The sequence below is a fragment of the Balaenoptera ricei genome, chromosome 3, assembly GCF_028023285.1.
Source record: "Balaenoptera ricei isolate mBalRic1 chromosome 3, mBalRic1.hap2, whole genome shotgun sequence".
Lineage (NCBI taxonomy): Eukaryota > Metazoa > Chordata > Mammalia > Artiodactyla > Balaenopteridae > Balaenoptera > Balaenoptera ricei.
This window is the reverse complement of record NC_082641.1, coordinates 88519930-88539974: the sequence shown is the minus strand read 5'-3', so window position 1 is coordinate 88539974 and position 20045 is coordinate 88519930. Positions and strand designations below refer to the sequence as shown.

The window sequence follows — 20045 nt, the reverse complement described above, 5'->3', positions numbered from 1 at the left end:
GGGTTGCGTCAGGGACAAAGTCAGGGTTTCTCAGGGCCTGAGGTTTGTACAGTTCGGGGTTTCTCTTTAAGAAAATGAATGCAAAATATCTTGCTTTAACTGATTTTACAAAAATATATGACCATGTGAATACATTTCTAGGACCAGGCCCTGGTAAAGGTCCATGTAAATGATGGACCCTGAAGCTTAACCTTCATTAGCTTCAGGGTAGGTCTACCTGTGGGCTAGGGCCTAGGAATAAATGTGTGTTTGCATGTCTGCATCTGTGTCTGTGTGCACATGTGAACGTGTGAACCTGTGTGTATGGTTCAAGCTCCCAGGTAAGAGGATCCAGGGCTGGGACTCTCTCTTCTCCCTCAGAAACAAAAAGAATAGGAAAGTTTAGTGTTCTCTACATTTTAATCTAGTTCTGCACTAAACTTTAAAATCTCAGATTGAGATACTTTGAATTTCATATTTTTATTTACTTTGCCCTTCTTATGGCAGAAATGCCCATCAACAAGAATTATTGCCAGTTTCTAAACTAGTCCATACACTGGACAACAGCCCCTGAGTTACAGCTGCTCTGGTTATAGTCAGGGAGGAATAACTGACTCAGAAAGCTCAACTTTCTGTGTTTCATTTTAGTTTACAAATAGCTTTTTGCTTTTTTCCCATGATTTTAGATATTGAAGTTCGGCACCAGTAAGTGTGTTAGTTTGCCTTAAGGAGCGCTGAGTTGGAGAGAAATGATATTATAGGAAATGTCAAGTTCTTCACTTTGGTAAAATTAAATGATCTGTCCAGTAACGCCTTTTTTAAAAACTGGTTTTTAACCCTTTATAAAAGTAAAACTTGCCTAGTGTTGAACATTTTAGAATGCATAAATACTTAAGGAAATATATGTTACCTGTAATCTCCCCAAAGATACCTACAGTCGTCACAGTGTTTGACATACTAGAGCTACTCAATAAATATTTTTAGAATAAAAGAATAATGTGAACTCCAGAGAATATACGTAAAACCCCTTTCTGAGTTTTTTTCCCTAAGTGCCTCTGTAATTGTGATATCTAAGATACCCATATTTAAATGAACATACCTTGAGTACTAACAAGTAAAGTCCCTATGCTAGACAATGATGATATAAAGATGAATAAAGGTGGCCTTTGCTCCTCTCAGTGGAATTGATATCCAGTAGAAGAAGCCAATAAATCCCTACCAACACAAGGACACTTAGACACACAAGGACGCCAAGAGCAGCTATGTAAAATCCCACGTAGGAAATTTCTTTCAAATCTAAGTGCCAAAAAGATTTCTTTTCTCTTGACATTCTTGACTGTTCTCTTTCTCTCATTCCACATCCAATCCATCAGCAAATATTGTTGGGCCCATATTTAAAATCTATTCATAATTCAACTCCTCTCCATCTCTATTATGCTGCCCTGGCCCAAGCCACTATCACTTCTTGTCTGGATAATTGCAATGGCCTCCTTCTTGGTTTCGCTGCTTCTGTTCTTGCCTCCTTACAGCCTGTCCTCAATCCAGAAGCTGGAGAAGTCCTTTGAAAATTTTTTAGCTCATAACGCTCTTCTGCCACAAATTCTCCAATGTATTCCCACTTCATTTAGAGTGAAAGCCATTGTCATTAAACTGGCCTATAAGATGATTTTGTCCACCCCCTTTTCCATCAACTCCTTGATCTAAAATCTACTGCTTGCCATCTTGCTCCTTTGCTCACTCTAGAACAAGCTAGCAACCTTCCTGCCTCATGGACTTGGCACTAGGTTTTCTCTGCACAGAATGCTTTTCCCTCAGATACCTGTATGGCTTGATCCCCTCCCCTTCAGATCTTTGTTCAAACGTTACTTTCTCTGTGAGGCCTTCTCCTTCCATCCTAATTAAAATTAGAGCACTCCTACCTCTGGTCCCTGCTTTATTTTTCTTCAAAGCATTATTACCATCCAAAATATTATATAGTATTATTTATTTGTATTCATAATACAAGCTCCACGAGGGCAGGGATTTGATCTCTTTATCCCCAGCTCCTAAAACATTTCCTGGTGCATAGTAGGTGCTCAATTAGTATTTGTTGAAAGAAAGAAGAGATAATATATTCACTCGGCTGACATCCCCACATGTTCTTTCTTCCTTTGGTTTCCCTCCCTTCAATATCAAGATACTTTTATAATGTTTACTGGGCAGCTCGACAACACATATGTTGTCACTAACCTTGGTATTTCTTAAGTGGTAGTCGCTGAAATCGCATCCTACTTTTCTGCACACTGGGGCAGATAGATGTTTGTATCTGACGCCTGCTTGAAATTGATGCCCTGTCTTTACGGTGGTGTGGAAAATTCAGTTCAGAAAGGTGGCCAAGGCAGATAGATGACAGAGACACTAATGTACTTTTCCATATCTATGAACCAACATATTTAAGCCCAGAATTCACTTCTCATAAAGTGAGGAAATCTAATATAATGTTAGGATTTTGAAAAGGACGCATAATTCTTTGATAAGTAATGTATGTATTTATGCAGGCTGGAATAAAAAAGAATCATTGAACCAGGGACTTTAGGTTCTCAGCTAATGTTAGAGTGGTAAGGTTTTTTTTTCTTCCTCATCTCAAATTCTAAAATTTAATAAGGAGATTGTCAGGGGAACCTAACATTCCACTCAAAGGGTTGGTTACCACCAAATACAGCACTACTGAAAACCAGAGTAGTGGATCAGATTCCTGTTAAATGAAGGTTAGTTCTAAATGCACCCCTTGTTCATTACATTTTTGGATGTCACATATTCAGAAATAGTTTCTACTTAATCAGATTTGTATCTTTCTGCATTAAAATAAAAATAATTAAGAAGGGATAAAGCAGGAAAAATACTTATCCTTGCTCCTAATGTATCAAAAGACCTTTATTTAAAAAATTCCTTCACTTGAACTTTTACTTTTCCACCAACTTGTTTATCTCATAGGAAGGAAAACAGACACAGCCTATAAATAGTGCTTGCATTTCTGTTTCAGGATATATAGGGCAGGAGAGCCTCTTCCCAGTAAGGTCAAGGGCCACAGCCAGCTTGCTCCCTTTGTAAGTCAGACAATACTCGATGTTGCTATTCTGAACTCAGTAAGCAGAGTTATGTAAAATAAATGCCCTACGTGTGGCATCTTGAAAATTCTAGCACTATTCAGTGTTTCCACTCTGTTATCCACCATTTTTGGACAATTTTCATACAGATTTATTTTCCACTTGATTTTTAGAGATTTAGAGTTCCTAAGTAAAGCATACTCCACAGTCTTTGGAATTTCCAGAAGTAAATGAGCATTTGGAATGTTATCTATAACCTTATTTTTTTCCCTGAGTTTACTTTCTTATTTTAAGAAACTTCAAGACTTTTCATGTCTCCAGAGGATAGACTAAGTTTATTTTACTGGTAGTTTCCTTCAAATTACATAGAAAATTGTCTGTTGTCTAGAAAGCTAGTTCTCTGCTATAGTCTAATAATAGAAAAATTATCTATGTGCTTTTCCTCTTCATCAATTTAATTTAATAGATATCTACTGAGTACTTGCAAAGATAGAGGCACTAAGCCAGGATTTTTTTTTAAATGTATGACACCGTGAAAAGATGCACAAAATCATTAGTGCTTAGGGAAATGAAAATTAAAACCCCCAATCAGGCACCACTTCATACCTACTAGAGTGGCTGTAATCAAAGAGACAGACATTACCAAGTATTGGCAAGGATGTGGAGTCACTGGAACTTTCATATGCTGCTGGTGGGAATGTAAGATTGTATAGCCACTTTGGAAAACATTTTGGCAGTTTCTTAGGAAGTTAAGCATAAACTTAACCATATGACCCAGAGATCCCACTCTTAGGTATTTACCTAAATGAAGTGAGAACGTATATTCACACAAAGACATGTGTGCTAATGTTCATAGCAGTGTTATATCTAATAGCCAAAAAGTGGAAACAGCCCAAATGTCCATCTAGAGTAGAATAGAATACTTTTCAGCATTGAGAATGAATGAACCACCAGTACACATAGCAATGTAGATGAATCTCATTAACATGATGGACAGCTAAAAGACCAGAAACAAGTGTGTTGGGTGTTTGACTATTTGTATGAAGTTCAAAAACAAGAATACTAATCTGTGTGATGGGAAGTCAAGATAGTGGTTATCCTTTTGGGGGAATAGTAGTGACTGGAGTCGGGGATGAGGGTGCTTTAAGGGTGCTGGTCATGCTCTGTTTCTCAGTCCAGATACTGTTACACAGCTATGTTAACTTTGTCAAAATTCATCAAGTCGTACCTTGAGGATTTGTGCAGTTTTCTGCATGTATGTTGTACTTCCAAAAAATATATTAAAACTATAAAAAGTGAGTGACACTTGATTTTCAGAGATTCAGGGGTCCTAGGAAAACACTCTCCATGTTCACTGCTTCAAAGATTTTACAGTCTTGGGCAAGACGGGCATGTTGATAAATAATTCTAATATGAAACAGACTCTGATATGTGCAGCATTAGAAATACAAGTAAGTGCAGTGAAATAAAGAAAAATATTTACAAAAAAGGACCACTTGGAAAAATATAGGGTGTAGTCACTGTTGGGTTTGCTGCATAATAATGGGAGGAACAGAATAATGTTTAAAAGTGGAATTAAGGCTATAAATTAGAAATAAAGGGATTAAAAGCATTGGATTATGTACAAGAAGTCATAACTGTTTGAGAGGCAAAGTTGTTTTAAAATATCAGAACACATAAGTTATTTATATCCTTAAAAATGAGTTCTTTTGTTTTTAGTTGACTGACTTTGCTGGAGTTGTAGGTTACTCTGTTCCAGTGGTTCTCAGCCTTGACTTCACATTGGGATCACAGGAGCTTTTATAGCTTCTCCCGAAGCGGAATCTCCAGGGGAGGGACTCGGGCATCTGTACTTTTTTTAGGCACCTGTGATTCTCCTGAACTGCCAGGGTTGGGAGCCGCTGCCGTAGTCCCTGCGGGATAGAGGGAACCTTCGCAGGGACCATGATGCAACAACAAGTATCTCTGAAAGCACCGTTCCTCTGTTTTGGGGGCTTCTGTGGCTTCCACAAAGAAGAGCACTTTTCATACTTATCTCTCTGTATCCGTGCCAAGAAATTTCTTTGCAAATGGCTTTTATCCAAGTATTACATGAAAGATGTTAATCCTACTGTTAAATTTTAACCCTGATTCTTTCATGCACTAGGGCATTTCTTCTGATTTTATTACAGGTACATAGATCTACAGCAGATGATAGAACTGGAAAGGACAAGATGGCACATGCAGGTCACTTGTTAGTGCACTCATATGACTAATCTTTCTCCTATGAGGAAAAAATGTATTTTTAGTCCTAACATTTATATATCAGATCTTACAGTGTAAAAATAATACCTGCTTTCACTTAGAAAATTTTAGTCCTCTACTTAGTTCATTCACTTGGTATCTCTTATTAACGTATCCATGTTTTTTTCTCTTTGCTTTCAAACAATTTTAGAATTACAGAAAAGTTGCAAAAATAGTAGAGAGTTCATGCATACTCTTCATCCAGCTGCCTCTCATGTTGACGACATATAACCACAGTACAATTGTCAAACTAGGAAATTAACTTGGAACAATAAGATTAACTAAGCTACAAATCTTACTTGAATTTCACCAGGTTTTTCCCTAATTTCCTTGTCTGGTCCAGGATTCAATCCAGGATCCCACATTGTATTTAGTTGTCATGTCTCCTCAAATCTGTAACAGTTCCTCATTCTTTTCTTATATACTCCATTATCTTGACCCTTTTGATGAGTACTGGTGAATTATTTATAGAATGTTTCTCACTTTGGGTTTGTGTGATGTTTTCTTATGAGTAGATTGAAATTATTCATTTTGGTGAGAATACTGCAGAAGTGATCAGGCGATACATTATATCTCTATATGTTATTACTGGTGATGTTAACCTTGATCATTTGGGTAAGGTGGTGTCTGCTGGGTCTCTCCACTATAAAGTTACAATTTTCGATAGTTGATAAATATCTTTGGCACTATGCCAATATTCTGTTTCACCTCAAACTTTCACTCACTGATTTTAGCACCTATTGGTGGATCTTGCCTGCAATAATTATTACTCTAGTCTTCGCCTGATAACTTTTTTTTTATTTCCCTCATTCCTTATACATTTATTAATTGGAATTCTTCTGTAAGGTGCCCTTCCTTGGCTATTTATTTATTTATATCAGTGTGAATCTGTGAATGCTTATTCAGTTTTCTGAATTATAATCCAGTACTATCATTATTTATTTTGCTGCTCAAATTGTTCCAGCTGTGGCCATTGACAGCTCTTTCTGATTGGATCCTCTGTCTTTTTGATGTACCCTCACTCTTTTTTAAGTACTTCTTTTTTCTACGATCACAAGATATCCCAGAATCATCGTCTATTTTCCTGGCCCCAGTTCTGGAATCAACCATTTTTCTAAGAAGCCCTGATGCCTTTTATTCACTTTATTGGAGAATGAAACTTAAAAACCAAGATCTGAGTGCTAGTAGATCATTGCTACTGGGGTATCCTTGCTCCTAGTTCCTCTCAGCAGAAAGAGCTAGGAAATGTATGTATGTATACTACACCATGCATGCATGCACGTACATCATATTTATTAGTTATTTCTACATGTATTTATCTGTAATGTGTGTATAAAATACCATGAGTTCATTCTAATATCTCTGATTCCAGTTCAATATCACAAGGTTCATTATAAGCCTCCCCCCTTTTCTTATTTGTAACTTCTTTCCCTAACAGTGGAAAGACTGGCTCTCATTATTTATAATCCTAGATTATGCGTAAAGTAGTTACTGAATTGCTAACTCACACCCCTGTGAGAAATAGATTTCCTAACTAGAGTGCGGTATCTGCTGACAGCTCTTTTTGGTTTTCACTTTACAATATCCAGTCAAAATCATGTTTTCCGAAGCCACTTAATTCTTAATTCCCATCCCCTTCGGTGTGGTTATATTATTTGTTGGGGCCATGTTGTTCATTTGTAACACAGTTAGGTTCATTTGTTACTGTTGGTATTCCACTTCGGGTTCCCCATCCTGGCTGGTTTTAATTTTTTATTTTGGGAAGTATGTAAAGCATTACTATGGCTCAGAGAGTCAAAGCTATAGCCAAAGAGATAGTCTAAGAAGTGTTTGTCCCCCTCACTCCCCCACCCTCACCTCCACATTCCATGCCCACTTCTTTTCTCCCCTTTCCCACCAACCCCCTATAGTTAGTCTCTGTAGTTTCTGGTGTGTCTTTCCCATATTCTTTTTTCACAAGTGAGAGGATTCATGTTTTTGTTTTTGTTTGTTTTTTAAATTGCATTGTCTTTTGGATGGTGGTAGCACATCATGTAAACTCTTTTTTGCACTTTAGTTTTTTCACTGAATGATTTGGAAGTTCCTAGTGATCTTCCCCCATTAATTTTTTTTAAAGCTGCATAGTGTTCAACTGTGAGGATGTAGCATAGTTTATTTAACCACTCTCCTATGTATGGGCATTAGGGGCTGTTTCCATTATTTTGCAATTACAATCAACGCTTTAATGAATAAACTTGTATATGTGTAATTTTGTATAATTAGAAGTATATTTTCAGGTTAGATTTCTAGAAATGGAGTTTCTTCGTCAAAATTAACTACGTATATGTGCGTGTCTTTCAGTCACTCTGTATGCCTATGGAAACACCTTTTAGTGAGTTAATGTATATCCTTGATCATCATATGTTTCTGAATTACAGCTTTGAATTTGTGTAACTTTTTAAAATTTAACTTTATTAGTTACACTTAGCACATTAAAAAGTACATTAAAATTGCATTGGGATAAGGAATTAGTCTTGCATAATTTATCCCTTTTCAAGGCTTAATAAATACCGTTATAATGTGTCAACAGCCCCTAGTGAAGATAGTAATCATACATTCCGTTTACAGCCCTGTCGTCCCAGGTGCAGTCTGTAAGTTCGTGATCACCGATGGAGAGCAGGCAATTCAAGAACTCTAGCAGTGACATAATGACTAAGTTTTTATATAATGGTCTCATTTGCCCAGTGCTTCTTATTTTTCAAAACTCTTTCAAGTCTTTTCATTTTAAATCAACTGCACCACTGTAGAATGGCATGGGAAAATATCGAATACATCGATATTTTACTTATGTAGTACATTTATGTAGTGCAAAGTCCCTTACATGTATTATCTCATTTGAACCTCAGACCAACCCTGTGAAGTAGACAGGACATATAGTCACCATCCCTATTGTACAGGTGAGGAAGCTGAGACTCAGGAAAGTTAAATGTCATCCTGAGGTCAACATCTACTAAGTAGCGAGGCCAGAAATGAATTTGAGACTCTACCACAGCTAGCTCATGAAAAACATTAAAAAAATATATCCAAAGGTAGGATATATTCACAGAGAGGTAAATTACTCAGTATATATTTCGGGATTTAAAGATACTCTTGGACCCTGTTTTATAGTCGCAGGGTAAATACTTGGCTACCTGTGAGCAGTAGTGTTTAAATTTTGAATGGAGGTAAAGGTAAATACATTCTGAACATACACAGGCTTTTCTACCACCCTGGATGCTACTGCTGTGAAAGAATGAGCCCTGGCTTTGGAGCCAAACTATCTCCGTTTGCACCCTAGTTTTGCCACTTAATAGGCATGGGGCCTTGGTGAGGTATTTAACCTTAGTTTTCTTACCTCTACCATGGGTATTGTTTTTGCAGTGCTACTGGAGGGATTAAAAGTAACTTCACCAGGAAGACTCTCCCTGGTGCCATCTAAATGTCATTCTTACAGTGATCATTCCATTTCCTTCAAAGCACTTTTTACAATTTAGAATTATATATACTTCTGTGTCCACTTCACATCTCTCTCTCCTTCTAGAATATGGGCTTCATGACATCAAGGACTCTGCTTATTTTTGCTACTCCGTGTATGTCTTATGCCAACCCCAATGCTACTAATCATAGAATGAATATTTCTGGAATAAATCTGCCACTTCCTTGTACTTGTTTTTATTTCAGCCGCATTCAGCCACATGGAATGACCTGCAGCTCCCCAGTTCTTTCACATCTCTCTGCCCTTACATGTGCTATTTCCTTAGCCCGACATAGTAGCCCTCACGCCTTTGTTTTTCTGGAGAATCCTTACTCATCCCTCAAGACCTAGCTTAACTCTTCCATGAGGGCTCCCGTGATCTCTCTCCTCCCCTGAAGAGTGAGGGGCTCGCATGCCCCTTGGCGTGCCTCTATAATAGACCTAACCACCTTAGAGTCATTGGCGTGTTCAACTAATATTTTTAAGAACTGACTCTGTACCAGGTGTATGCTAGATGCTGGGGATACAGCAGTGAATAGGAAATCCGTCATTCTAATGGGAGAAGTGAGCTGCAAAAAAAGTACATAACTGAACAAATAAATAGTAACTTTTCCTAATATCAGAAAATGACAGGGCGATCGGTTCTGAGAAGCTGACCTTTGACTCGAGATCTGAAAAGTGAGACGTTAGGGATGGGAAGAGATGGGGGATGAACATTGTGTTGTGACTGTTTACTTGGTTGTTCCTCATTTCCATCCAACCCTCCCTCCCCCCGCCCCCATCCCACTGAACTGACCTCTGAGCTCTGTGAAACTTTCTGTCCCTATGACCGAGCACAGGCCAGGTGTGTCACACCACAGTTCCATACGCTGGCAGCGCAGCATGTTGGAATTGCCAGGTGCCTGGGCCCATGATTCTGAACTAGTAGATCTGATGTGCAGCCAGGACTGAGAGCCGGCTCTCAGCTTACTATCTACTCCCCACTTACTATCTTGTGATACTGGGAAAGGTGTTGCATCATTCTGTGACTCAGTTTCCTGATCTTTAAAATGGAACTAACAATAAGACTTTGTAAGGTTGCTCTGAAGATTAAATGAGATAATGCACCTAAAATTCTCAGCCCAATGCCTAGCACATGGATAGTCAATAAGTATTGGAGAAAAATGCTCTAGAGTGAGTGCTCGTGAGGTGTTTGTTGAGTAAATGAATGAGTTAAGGAAAAATAAAATTTAATTCTTACTTCAGTAAATGGAACTATGGCAAAACAAAAACTGAATACCTTGATTTATCTTCAGTTGTCTTATTTACTGTTTGTTTTAATTTGGACAAGAAAGAAAAAAAAAAAGGAAAATACCAAACACTAGTGATTTTAGCATCTGGAATTAGTAGCTATTAACTCTTCATTTGCTTATCAAGCAGCCTGTGGAAACTCCTCAGGTCACTTGATTTACTGTTTTCTGGATAGTGCAGGGCTTTCACATTCTGGTCTCAAACCTCAGTAAAAATACGCTATCCGCTAATGTGGGGTCATCCTGTATCTTGTGCTCCATCTTTTGAAATCACAGTTTGAGCACTTTGTATTGAAAGGAATTTCTTTTTGCACCTTCTACTTCTTTTATCATACAAGATCCTCAGGATATCATAACCAATGAAATTTATGACAATATCAGAGATAACAATAGTTTTCTTAGGTCAGGAACACCGATGGGATTAACCTGGGATATTGCTTATACTACACGAAAATATCACTCAGACCATTCAGCAAACCTTTGCAGATATCCCCTGCCCCGCCCCACCTCCTTGGAAAACTAAATGCCAAAATAGCATGTGCACAGATGAGAACATCAACCAAATGATAACATGAGGAACTTCCAGGAATTTTTTTTCTTCCTTTATAGCATTTTCACTGGAAAACACTGGGATCATGATTATTGTTTTTATAAACTTTAAGTATCTGGCTACTTAAGAGTGCTTTGACACTTGAATGCATGGGCATGAGTTTTCTAATTTAAAAAAAATTACTTAGGTAATTAGCAAAGAGATTTTGCCAAGTGTTTTTTTTCTGAGAGCTATAAATAAGTAAGTCAGAAAGAGAAAAACAAATATCATATATTAACGCATACACGTGGAATCCAGAAAAATGGTACAAAGGAACCGGCTTGCAAGGCAGAAATAGAGACACAGATGTAGAGAACAAACGTATGGACACCAATGGGGGAAAGCAGGGGTGGAGGCGGGGTGGTGGTGGTGGGATGAATTGGGAGATTGGGATTGACATATATACACTGATATGTATAAAATAGATAACTAATAAGAACCTGCTGTATAAAACAAATTAAAGTGAAAAAAGAGTTAATGTTTATTTACATGAGTAATTCACTCTGCTCTTATCAATCTAATCAATTGGAAAATATCATCCGCTTTTAATGTCACAGAAATCAACTCATCCTATCTTAGAATGAGGAAATAATTAGCAAACAATTTATTATTCCTTTTTAACATTTTTGGCATTGTTTTCAGGGTTTTCATTTACAAACCAATGCACCGTAAACTTTTTCTGGCTGGAGGTATTGAAATCTGTTTTCCTGTGCTACAAAGGTAGAAGTGTGCACGTCTATTTAATCAGAAGTCTGTAGCAAAAAGCCAAATTCACCGACTGGTTGCTCTGACAGGGAGATGGGTTATGGAGCTTTGCAGTGATAAGTAGTACACATCATAGATTATGGGCTAAGCATCTGCACGTCAGTAGTGGTACAGTGCTAAACAGTCAAGAAGACTAGAGATACTGTCGTAATGTTCAGATGACAGGCTTCATTTCATATGTTAATAGAAGGAAGACTTTTGATATGGTGAGGAAATTCCCCATAACAAATGCATTCCCTTTATTGTGCTGTAGCATAGCACCAATTAAATTCAACTGTATGTATAATGTACGTTTAATTCCTAGCGGTCCCAAGAAGGACTAACGTGAAAAATATTATATACTCTTACATTTTACAGATCATGAACAGATGGAAAAAAAATGCCAATTGGTAAAGAAATTCATATGCAGTATAACACACCTCAAAATGGTGTTTACATGGGTTTTTCTTTTTAAAAATTATTAAAGTTATCTTGGGTAAAATTTACTGCTTAGGGTTTTCTGTAACGTTACATGTGTAATTCATTTTAATTTATGCCTTCTGCAGATATGAATGTTTGGAAGTACAGGTAACCTTGTAATGAGTAAAACTGATAAAATGTTGTGTTCCAATGAAAGGGAAATTATGGAATGATTATTCACTTTGTGAAAGGGTTTGTCATAGGGCAAGCTTTCCTAAAGCATTTTAAATTGAATTTCGTTTACAAAACATTCATTTACACACAACATTTCAGGAACAAATTTAGTGAGGAAATGAGAGAAATAGTCATAATGAGCTAGAGATCCCTTACCCTGCTAACATTTATGCTTGCTTTCTTCCCCTTTGTCCCTCCCTGCAGCACTGATAGCCATTGGGCGATACAGCATGACAATAGAGACTGTGGATGTTGGATGGTGTAAAGAAATTACAGACCAAGGAGCCACCCTGATTGCACAGAGCAGCAAGTCTCTGAGATATTTGGGGCTGATGAGATGCGATAAAGTAAGAGTTGCCTATCCAGTTTCTTTTCTGCATATCACTGTAGTTAATAGCTTGATATTATATTCTTCCTCTCTCCCTATATATATATGTTTGTATACACACACGTGCATATACCATTACATTGTAAGTTGCCCGGTTTTCTAAACTTATCTGAGATTATTTTGGAATTTCTCTGTTTAAAAATGAATTTCGTGCTTATGCAGAAAGAAAAAACAATCATACACACGCTCAGCTTAGATTTTGGCTTCCTATCCATACGTCTATGGACCACAATTAAAAATGTTTGCATGGCACGCTGCAATGTGCACGGTCTGACAGTAAAATTTTGTTCTGGGTTCCAAGTTTCCTACAACAGTAAGATGGAAAGCACAGTGCCAACTTGTTTTGTCGCAATCTGAAGTGTGCGATTTCAGTGCTCAACATCTGTGTATTCTGGCCATCTGGGGGCAAGAAAGGGCCAGTGAGGGAATGTTATGTGGGAATTTACCTCTCTCCACGTTTCAGGCGCCACTTCTCACACATGATGAGAAACGGTCCCAGAGGCCCCGCGGAAGGTCAGTGGAGCTGGCCGGAGATGTGAGCATGAGTTTGAGAAATTGTGCTGCATTTAATAAAGATGATCAAAACCTGAATTGATAACCAGGCATTAGAGAGGTGCCTTCCCCTTTGTCACTTTTATGTTTTCCCCTATAACAAGTCTAGGAAGTAATCATTTGTACTGTGAAGGGGAGAGAATAGAGGCTCAGAAAGACCAGGCACTGGCCCAAGGCCACTCATCCAAGACTTTACCCCAGATCTTCAAGTCTGTGTCCAGTGCCTGTGGCACACCCTGGGGGCTATCTCCAGGCAAGGGGATGCTTCCTTGGAAAAGACCCACCTCAGATACTTGCTCTGAAAGTGCTGGCATCATGTAATGATTTACACATGTGTGCTACTTTTACAATTGGTGATTAGGGACAAATCTAGCAAATCCAGCAAATGAGAGTGAAACTAAATATGTATGCCTCTCAAAGGACATGCATTTTCTAAATGTAGCAAATCTGGGGGCAAATAAGAAGAATGGCCCAAGAGTTCTGTCATTTTTGTGAATTGACCTAGTTCTTTTCTCCATATGCCATACAATCCCAACTTATACTAGGCCTTTGCCAGTTAGTTATGTTTAGAGAGATTTTATTATATATTCTAAGCCCAGCCTAGAAAGCTGACTGACTTTGTTACTAAGCAACAGCGGAGACCCAGGGGTTGCAAGTCTCCCTCAGATTTCACTACTAACTAACCTAACACTGCTACTAACCCTGTCACTTTAAAATGACTTCTTTTAAAACAGATAAAAGGGTCCACAGTAGGCAGAGTGTTCTAGAAACACTAAACAGTGACAGCAGAGCTTCTCAGCTTCGCCAGAAGGAATTGCTACATGAGAACTACCTAAGCAAGGATGCCAAAATGTATGCATTCAAAATGTATCTTTGTAGCCACAGCCATTCTCAGAAGTCACCATGTTTCTAGTCCATACTCTTTAGATTTGTTGAGATCAGCTTCACCTTCAGAGATGAATTGTAGAAATTCGTGTTCCAGTTAGTGCAGAAGATTATTCCAGACATATTTGCTGACCAGCATTTTGCCAATTTTCAGTTAGGCAATGGATCCTTTTCTACCTAAATGCAAATTAGTCCAAAATGGGATCAGAAGGTGGTTTTGATGAGCGATATTCCTGAGGGTTTTAGCCCTTTCCTCAGGTGGCCTCTGAATCCTTTCTCCAACCAGCCTGCAGCTCTGAGAGCCCGCTGGCTCTCACACCCAGCCGTCTGACCACAGCCTGCTGCAGCATGGCGAGCCCTGGCGTCTGGCATCCTCAGACTTAAGGCAGCTCAGGGCCAAACACGGGAAGTTCTGTGAGGACGGAAGAAGTTTCCAAACCACACACACAGTGCACGTAAAGCCTTGCACTTAAAAGCCTGCGGGTTGATTTAGTTGGTTGGAAATCTAGCGTGAGTAGCTATTCTGTCTTTGACATTTGTATTACGCTGTCCGTCTCCAGATTTTAAAGTTATCAAGATTCAAAGGAAGATACGAGTAGCAAAGAAAAGAAGTTAGTAGCTGAGGACATGGACTCTGGAGCCAGAGTTCAGGTTCAGATCTGGGCTCTGCACTTGGTTGTGTCATCTTGGGCAGTTATCTAACCTCTCTGTTTCGTCATTTACTGTGAGGATGATAATCGTGGAAATGCTACGAGCATTTAAATGAGTGAACATATATCAAGCCCTTAGGGTAAAGCTTGTTATGTATAAAATGCTCAGTGTTAATGATTATTCTTATCATCATCATTATATTAACCTGTGTTTTGATATTTGAATTTCCAAATGAGAAAAAAACTGTATTGCCTGCCATTTTGAAAGGAAATTTTAAAAAAGAAGAAAGAAATTAACTCAGATTAAAGAAGATGTTGCCCTTTTACTTTTTTCTCACTTAAATTTAAGATTATTATTTTCTACATAAATATATCAATAATTACATTTTCAACACACTTTACGAAGGAAAACTAATGCCTCTGTGGGACAGTGTATTTGGAATCAACTTACTGATCCAGGCATAAGGCTGAAGAAAGATTTGCAGTGGGAGACAAGGGTGAGTTGAAGATAAAACAATTCAAATAAGTAAGGAAACAAAAAGAAAGTATTAAGGAGAATAATGGAGATGTGGCTCCCTGGTGGTCTAGTGGCTAGGATAAGAAAAATAATGGAGAAAGAATAGAAGAACAGAAACAGGAAACAGTGAAATTGTGATTAGGATACAGAGACAGAGAGCCACTGTCTATCTCAACGTGATCATCTGTGCCAAGAAAGAATTAAAGAATAAAATTAATTTTGACCTATTACTCTTCTCCCTTTACCTTAACCTAATCTGCTAACCACTAAAAACTTGTTCATTTGAGTTCTCTTTCCCTTCTCTGCACACCAACTGGAGCTAAAGGAGGGGGCGAGAGACCTCACTGGTTTCCACAACTAGCCCCCTTGTCAGGCATGTTGCCAGTGGGATCCCTGCATTGGAGAGAGATGGGGTTTGTGATATCTGTGTGTCCCAGGGTTCGTGTCCTGCAATTCTGGGGTTCTCAGAAATATTGAAGGCTAATTATATTTTCTTTCATTTGGGGCCACTTATATTTGATTTGGAAGCTATACCAAACGTCTGCTTTTTTCCTCACTTGAGCTTCTGAAGAATTCAATAACAAAATGCATTGTATTTGTTGTAGGAAAAAAAGTGGTTTTCCTCTGTTTCTTTTTCTCCCTCTTTCGTTAGGTAGACAAAGAACAGATAAGAAACATTCAATGTATTCTTTGCAGATGAAAGCAACATGTATTTAGATTATCAGTCAGTGTCTAAGCTAAACAGCAGTAAATTTGGCTGCCACATTGGTGACTCCTAGGAAGGAGTCCTCCAGCAGTTAGACAAATGCAGTGTTCCCCGCGCACTTGTAAAATTAGGAAGCGCATTAAGAAGCCCCTGTTTGAGTGGCTTTTCCAACTGCTGGATGGATAAGCACGTTAGAGGCATTACTTTCGGTTTTGAAGCCGACGCCACTTAATCTCCTAAACTTTAGTGCATTGTAAGAACCCAGAGAAGAAAACGCTGTGTGAGACGGCTTTGATGAATTGGGGTGAACTTATATTCTTAAAGACTGTTCAAAGGCTTACTTGACCTTGGGAATTAGAGTTGACCCGAAATCACATATCAACGTAACACGCATTTATTTGGTGATTTAGTTAAAACTACTTGTATAACCAACGGGACTGTCTAATAAGAGCAGTCTGTTTTTTCTGCTTCCCACAATTACAGACAGTCGGTGGCTTTGGTCATAGAAATCATTCTCACAACTTCAGTGAATTCTAGATTCTATACAGATCTGTTTCTTCTACTAATATGATACTTCTCTCACTTCTTACATGGCAGTTTGGATGGAGAACAAAACTAAAAAGGACAAAAAGAAAAAAAATTCCTGGGAAAGCTGTAGGGCAAATGGAAATGCAATGTTCAAGGTTAATGAAAAATGTTTGGGGTAACAAGGTTGACGAAAAGGGAGGGAGCCCAGTGGCATGGTATTGGCTGAGAAACCAGACCTCACCAGAGGCAGCCTGGCTGGTTTGGGAAACCTCAGTGATAAAATGTCACGGTGGAAACCTCTGCAGCGAGTGTTAATACAGACGTTTGGAGACAGAGGGCCTGAATTATGAGCAGCAAATAGCATCATAAATGTAACAATTCTCAAATGCCAAACCCTTGTGAAAAGCAGTTGGATGAAGAAGTGCTGGAGCTTTTAAAAGCTCCCTTTCACTTTCTACTTTTTTTTTTTAACTTCATGCAGAACTAATTTTATACACTGTTCATTTGATTTGAAAATGCCAGCGTCTGGGGTATCATTAAAGAGCGTTATTGAGGGAGCCACTCTTGGCAAAGCGTTTTGCTTAAAATGCTTATTCGTTCTTATGTTTCTGCGGAGTTGTCAGTAGGAAGGAGAAAGGGTACCTCGATTTACCTAACTGCGTTCCTCTGCCTTTGCCCAGAGCAGATAGCAGCCCTTCTGCTGGGAGGCTACCTCTCCTTGGCCTGTAGAGGCTCCAGGAGGGCCATGGGGCGGGGGGAGGGGGGAGGTACACACATTACTTAAGGAAGAGACATAAATAGATTTTGAAAGGTCCACCCCAATGTCCTATGACCAAAGCCTCTTGGAATTTCTTTGATTTCTAGTTGACATAAATTAGAATTACACAGGCGTGAAGAGTCCACCCAGAAAAGATCAGAGAGGCTGCTGGGGGAGGAGAGCACCTCTATGTGATCCTATTGATTATCCAGCTGCCTTCAGGCCAGGGGCCTCTGTGGAGGCTATTATTGATCCACACCATGGAAATAATCAAATTAATTCATTTCTCATCAAACTGCCACTGCCAAGACCTTTCTCCTCACCTGGCCTAATTCCTGAAGTACTTAGTGGAGGAATGAAACAGATGATTTTTTTTCATAAGAAAAGATTTCTTCAGGTCATGAGAAATCCTTGTTTTCGCACAGAGTTCCTCATTGAAATGGTAGAGAGATTGAATCAAATCAATGAGAAGTCAATACAGAAAGCAAGTAATAGCAGCCAGTTGGCTCTTTAAAGCCAGGAATCTGCTTTGCAACCTTAAAATCTCAAGGGCCAAGTTTTATGTGCCCGTTTTAATGTAAAAATATTCAGGAAGAATTGACCACTGCACTTTTCAGGAAGTAATTATGGTAAGAGAAAGCCTCAACAACGTAAAGATTTCTGTGGGGAAAATGGAGTTTTTATCAGCTTGTTTAGGAATCATGAGCAGGAAAGCCCTATCGGGAAAATAATATAGGACTCTGTAACTAATATACACAACTAACTGGAAAAATCAGTTTAAGGGAAAAATAATTTGTGGGGCACTGTGTCCAGGACTGTTTGGGTAGCAATTCAGCCATGAAACGAAGTGCGTACCTGCAGGGACTCCCTTCTCCCCACAATGTATCCACAGCTGTTTCCAGATTGCCCGTGGCCAAAATTGAATATTGCAAAGTATGCCTTAATCAAAGAAAATAAAGTGAAAAAAACAAAACAAAACGTCCTCTCCTAATAAGACAGGAGTGGTCTGACTGTATCAGATCGTGCAGTCCTATAGATCGCGGGAGGCATAACCATTACCCGAACAGCCCGCAATGCCATGCGCTCCAAGAGAAAGGGGAGATGAAAAATGGGGAGAGAGTATGGCTGGGGCTCTGAAATCTGCACTTAAGTCCTTCACTTGAAGTATCAGCATCTTGTTCCTTTTGCTGATAAAACAGTTTCTTCCAGTGATTTCCGCACAGGAATACTTTAAAACACATTTTTACAACCCTCTCATGATTATTGCTCGTAATTGAAACAGGGAAAAACATAGCAGCTGAAATTCAGAGGTTATCTCTCAACCTCATTTTAGCCAAGTTCCCGTCACTTCTTCTTCCAGCTCTCCTCACCAAAACTTCTACGAAGTGGTAACTGAAAGGCCTTTCCTGTATTTAAGTAATAAAGCAAGAGACACTGGTGTGGAGCTTTATGACAGAGGTTAAATTGGTGAGCACTAGTGTCAAACCGCTAGGTTTTCAAATTCTACATCCTTCACTTTACTATCTGTGGGACTTTGGACAACTTAATCTCTAAAAGCCTGTGTTACCATCTGAAAAATGGGGGTAATATTTACTCCAGGGGGTTGTTATGCGATTATATGAGATATTGCAATAAAGCACTTAGCCTAATGTCATGTACTCTGTAAGCACTCAGTAAATGTCAACTATTATAATTACTATCATTATTATTTATTCATGTATACATGGCTGCTCTGGAATCCTATCTGATACTTAACTATGATATGAACTGCCTAGTTCATATATGCTAGCCATGAATATAAATTCACACGCTAAGATCTTACAAAGAAAAACTAGGCCCCTGAGACTTGGACAGCAATTCTTAAAAAAAAAAAAAAATACGATCCATTTTTTTTTTTTTTAATAGTTAGGACCCATTAAATTACAGTCAAACTTATAGAGGAAGAAGAAACCTAGAGACCAGCAGGGCTCTGTGAACAGAGAGAGTAAGTAAGAGTAAGACTCGGCAAGTCTGACCGCCAGTCAGTTCCAGGCTGGTTTGTTTCTTCAAGAAAAACGGCATCTCCCTGGAACCTTTTAAGGGAGTGTGCAAGTAGTTGCTTATGTTTTGCCCACTTCTGTTACGGGATGGATGTATAGTGAAATTGTTTTTGTTTTTTTAAAAAAGGAGGCAGGAGGGGCCTACTGCTCCCCGAATGCTGTGGGGCGAATAGAATGTTACGTTGGACTTTGCCTGAAGGCGCCCTGGAGCATCATTGCTTTGCAGTAAATAATCTCCTTGGAACTTTGATTTGGCTTAAGTAATGATAAGAAAGAATTAGGTTGCAGGATCATATTATTTTTCTAATTTAGGAACAGAAAAGGTAACAGCAGTTTCTTAATGGAGCTCAGATTAGATCCCAGAACTCCGAAGCACCTGACTTCACAAAGTAGAAACAAGGACGGCCTGCTGAGGCTCAGGAGACTGGGGGACTCTGGCTCGGTGGAAAGGAACGGGCCCGCCCGCCCCCCAGGCCCAGCCGCTCAGCAGCATGTTACCGGTGCCTGCTGTGCTGGGTCTAGTGAAAACTTTGTTTGGCAAGTAGTTTTTCAAGAGAAAACCTAAGCTTCCTTCCCCAGCGTCCAATTTTTATTATATATTTTATCCATTTATTCAAGAAATATCTACTGAGCTCCTTACTGTGTTCCAGTAACTGTAATAGGAGACAGGTCAGAAAAAACAGTGAACGAGATAGAGTTCCTACCCCATGGAGCCTGCAGCCTGCTGGGGAAGACAGACGAGTAAATGGGCAGTTACCGTGCTATCAGACTGCAAGTTAATTTTCAAAACGGCACCCGCGATTCTGTTTCTTCTACATGAAGAACTTCACTTTGGTCCCACCTGGCTTTCCGCTATGGTCCTCTACAGTTTTATCTTTCTGGCACTCGACCGTTCAGTTCCTGAAA

The 20045-nt window shown here is 39.0% G+C and overlaps 1 protein-coding gene across 2 annotated transcripts in view; it reads left to right on the top strand.

Moving 5' to 3' along the window:
• FBXL17 (F-box and leucine rich repeat protein 17) overlaps positions 1-20045 on the top strand; it is a 467882-nt gene that overhangs the window by 435473 nt on the left and 12364 nt on the right. For both annotated transcript variants that reach the window (XM_059916861.1, XM_059916860.1), the window contains one exon: positions 12322-12464. In XM_059916861.1, coding sequence (XP_059772844.1) covers positions 12322-12464 — 143 coding nt within the window. The remainder of the gene's footprint in view (positions 1-12321; positions 12465-20045) is intronic.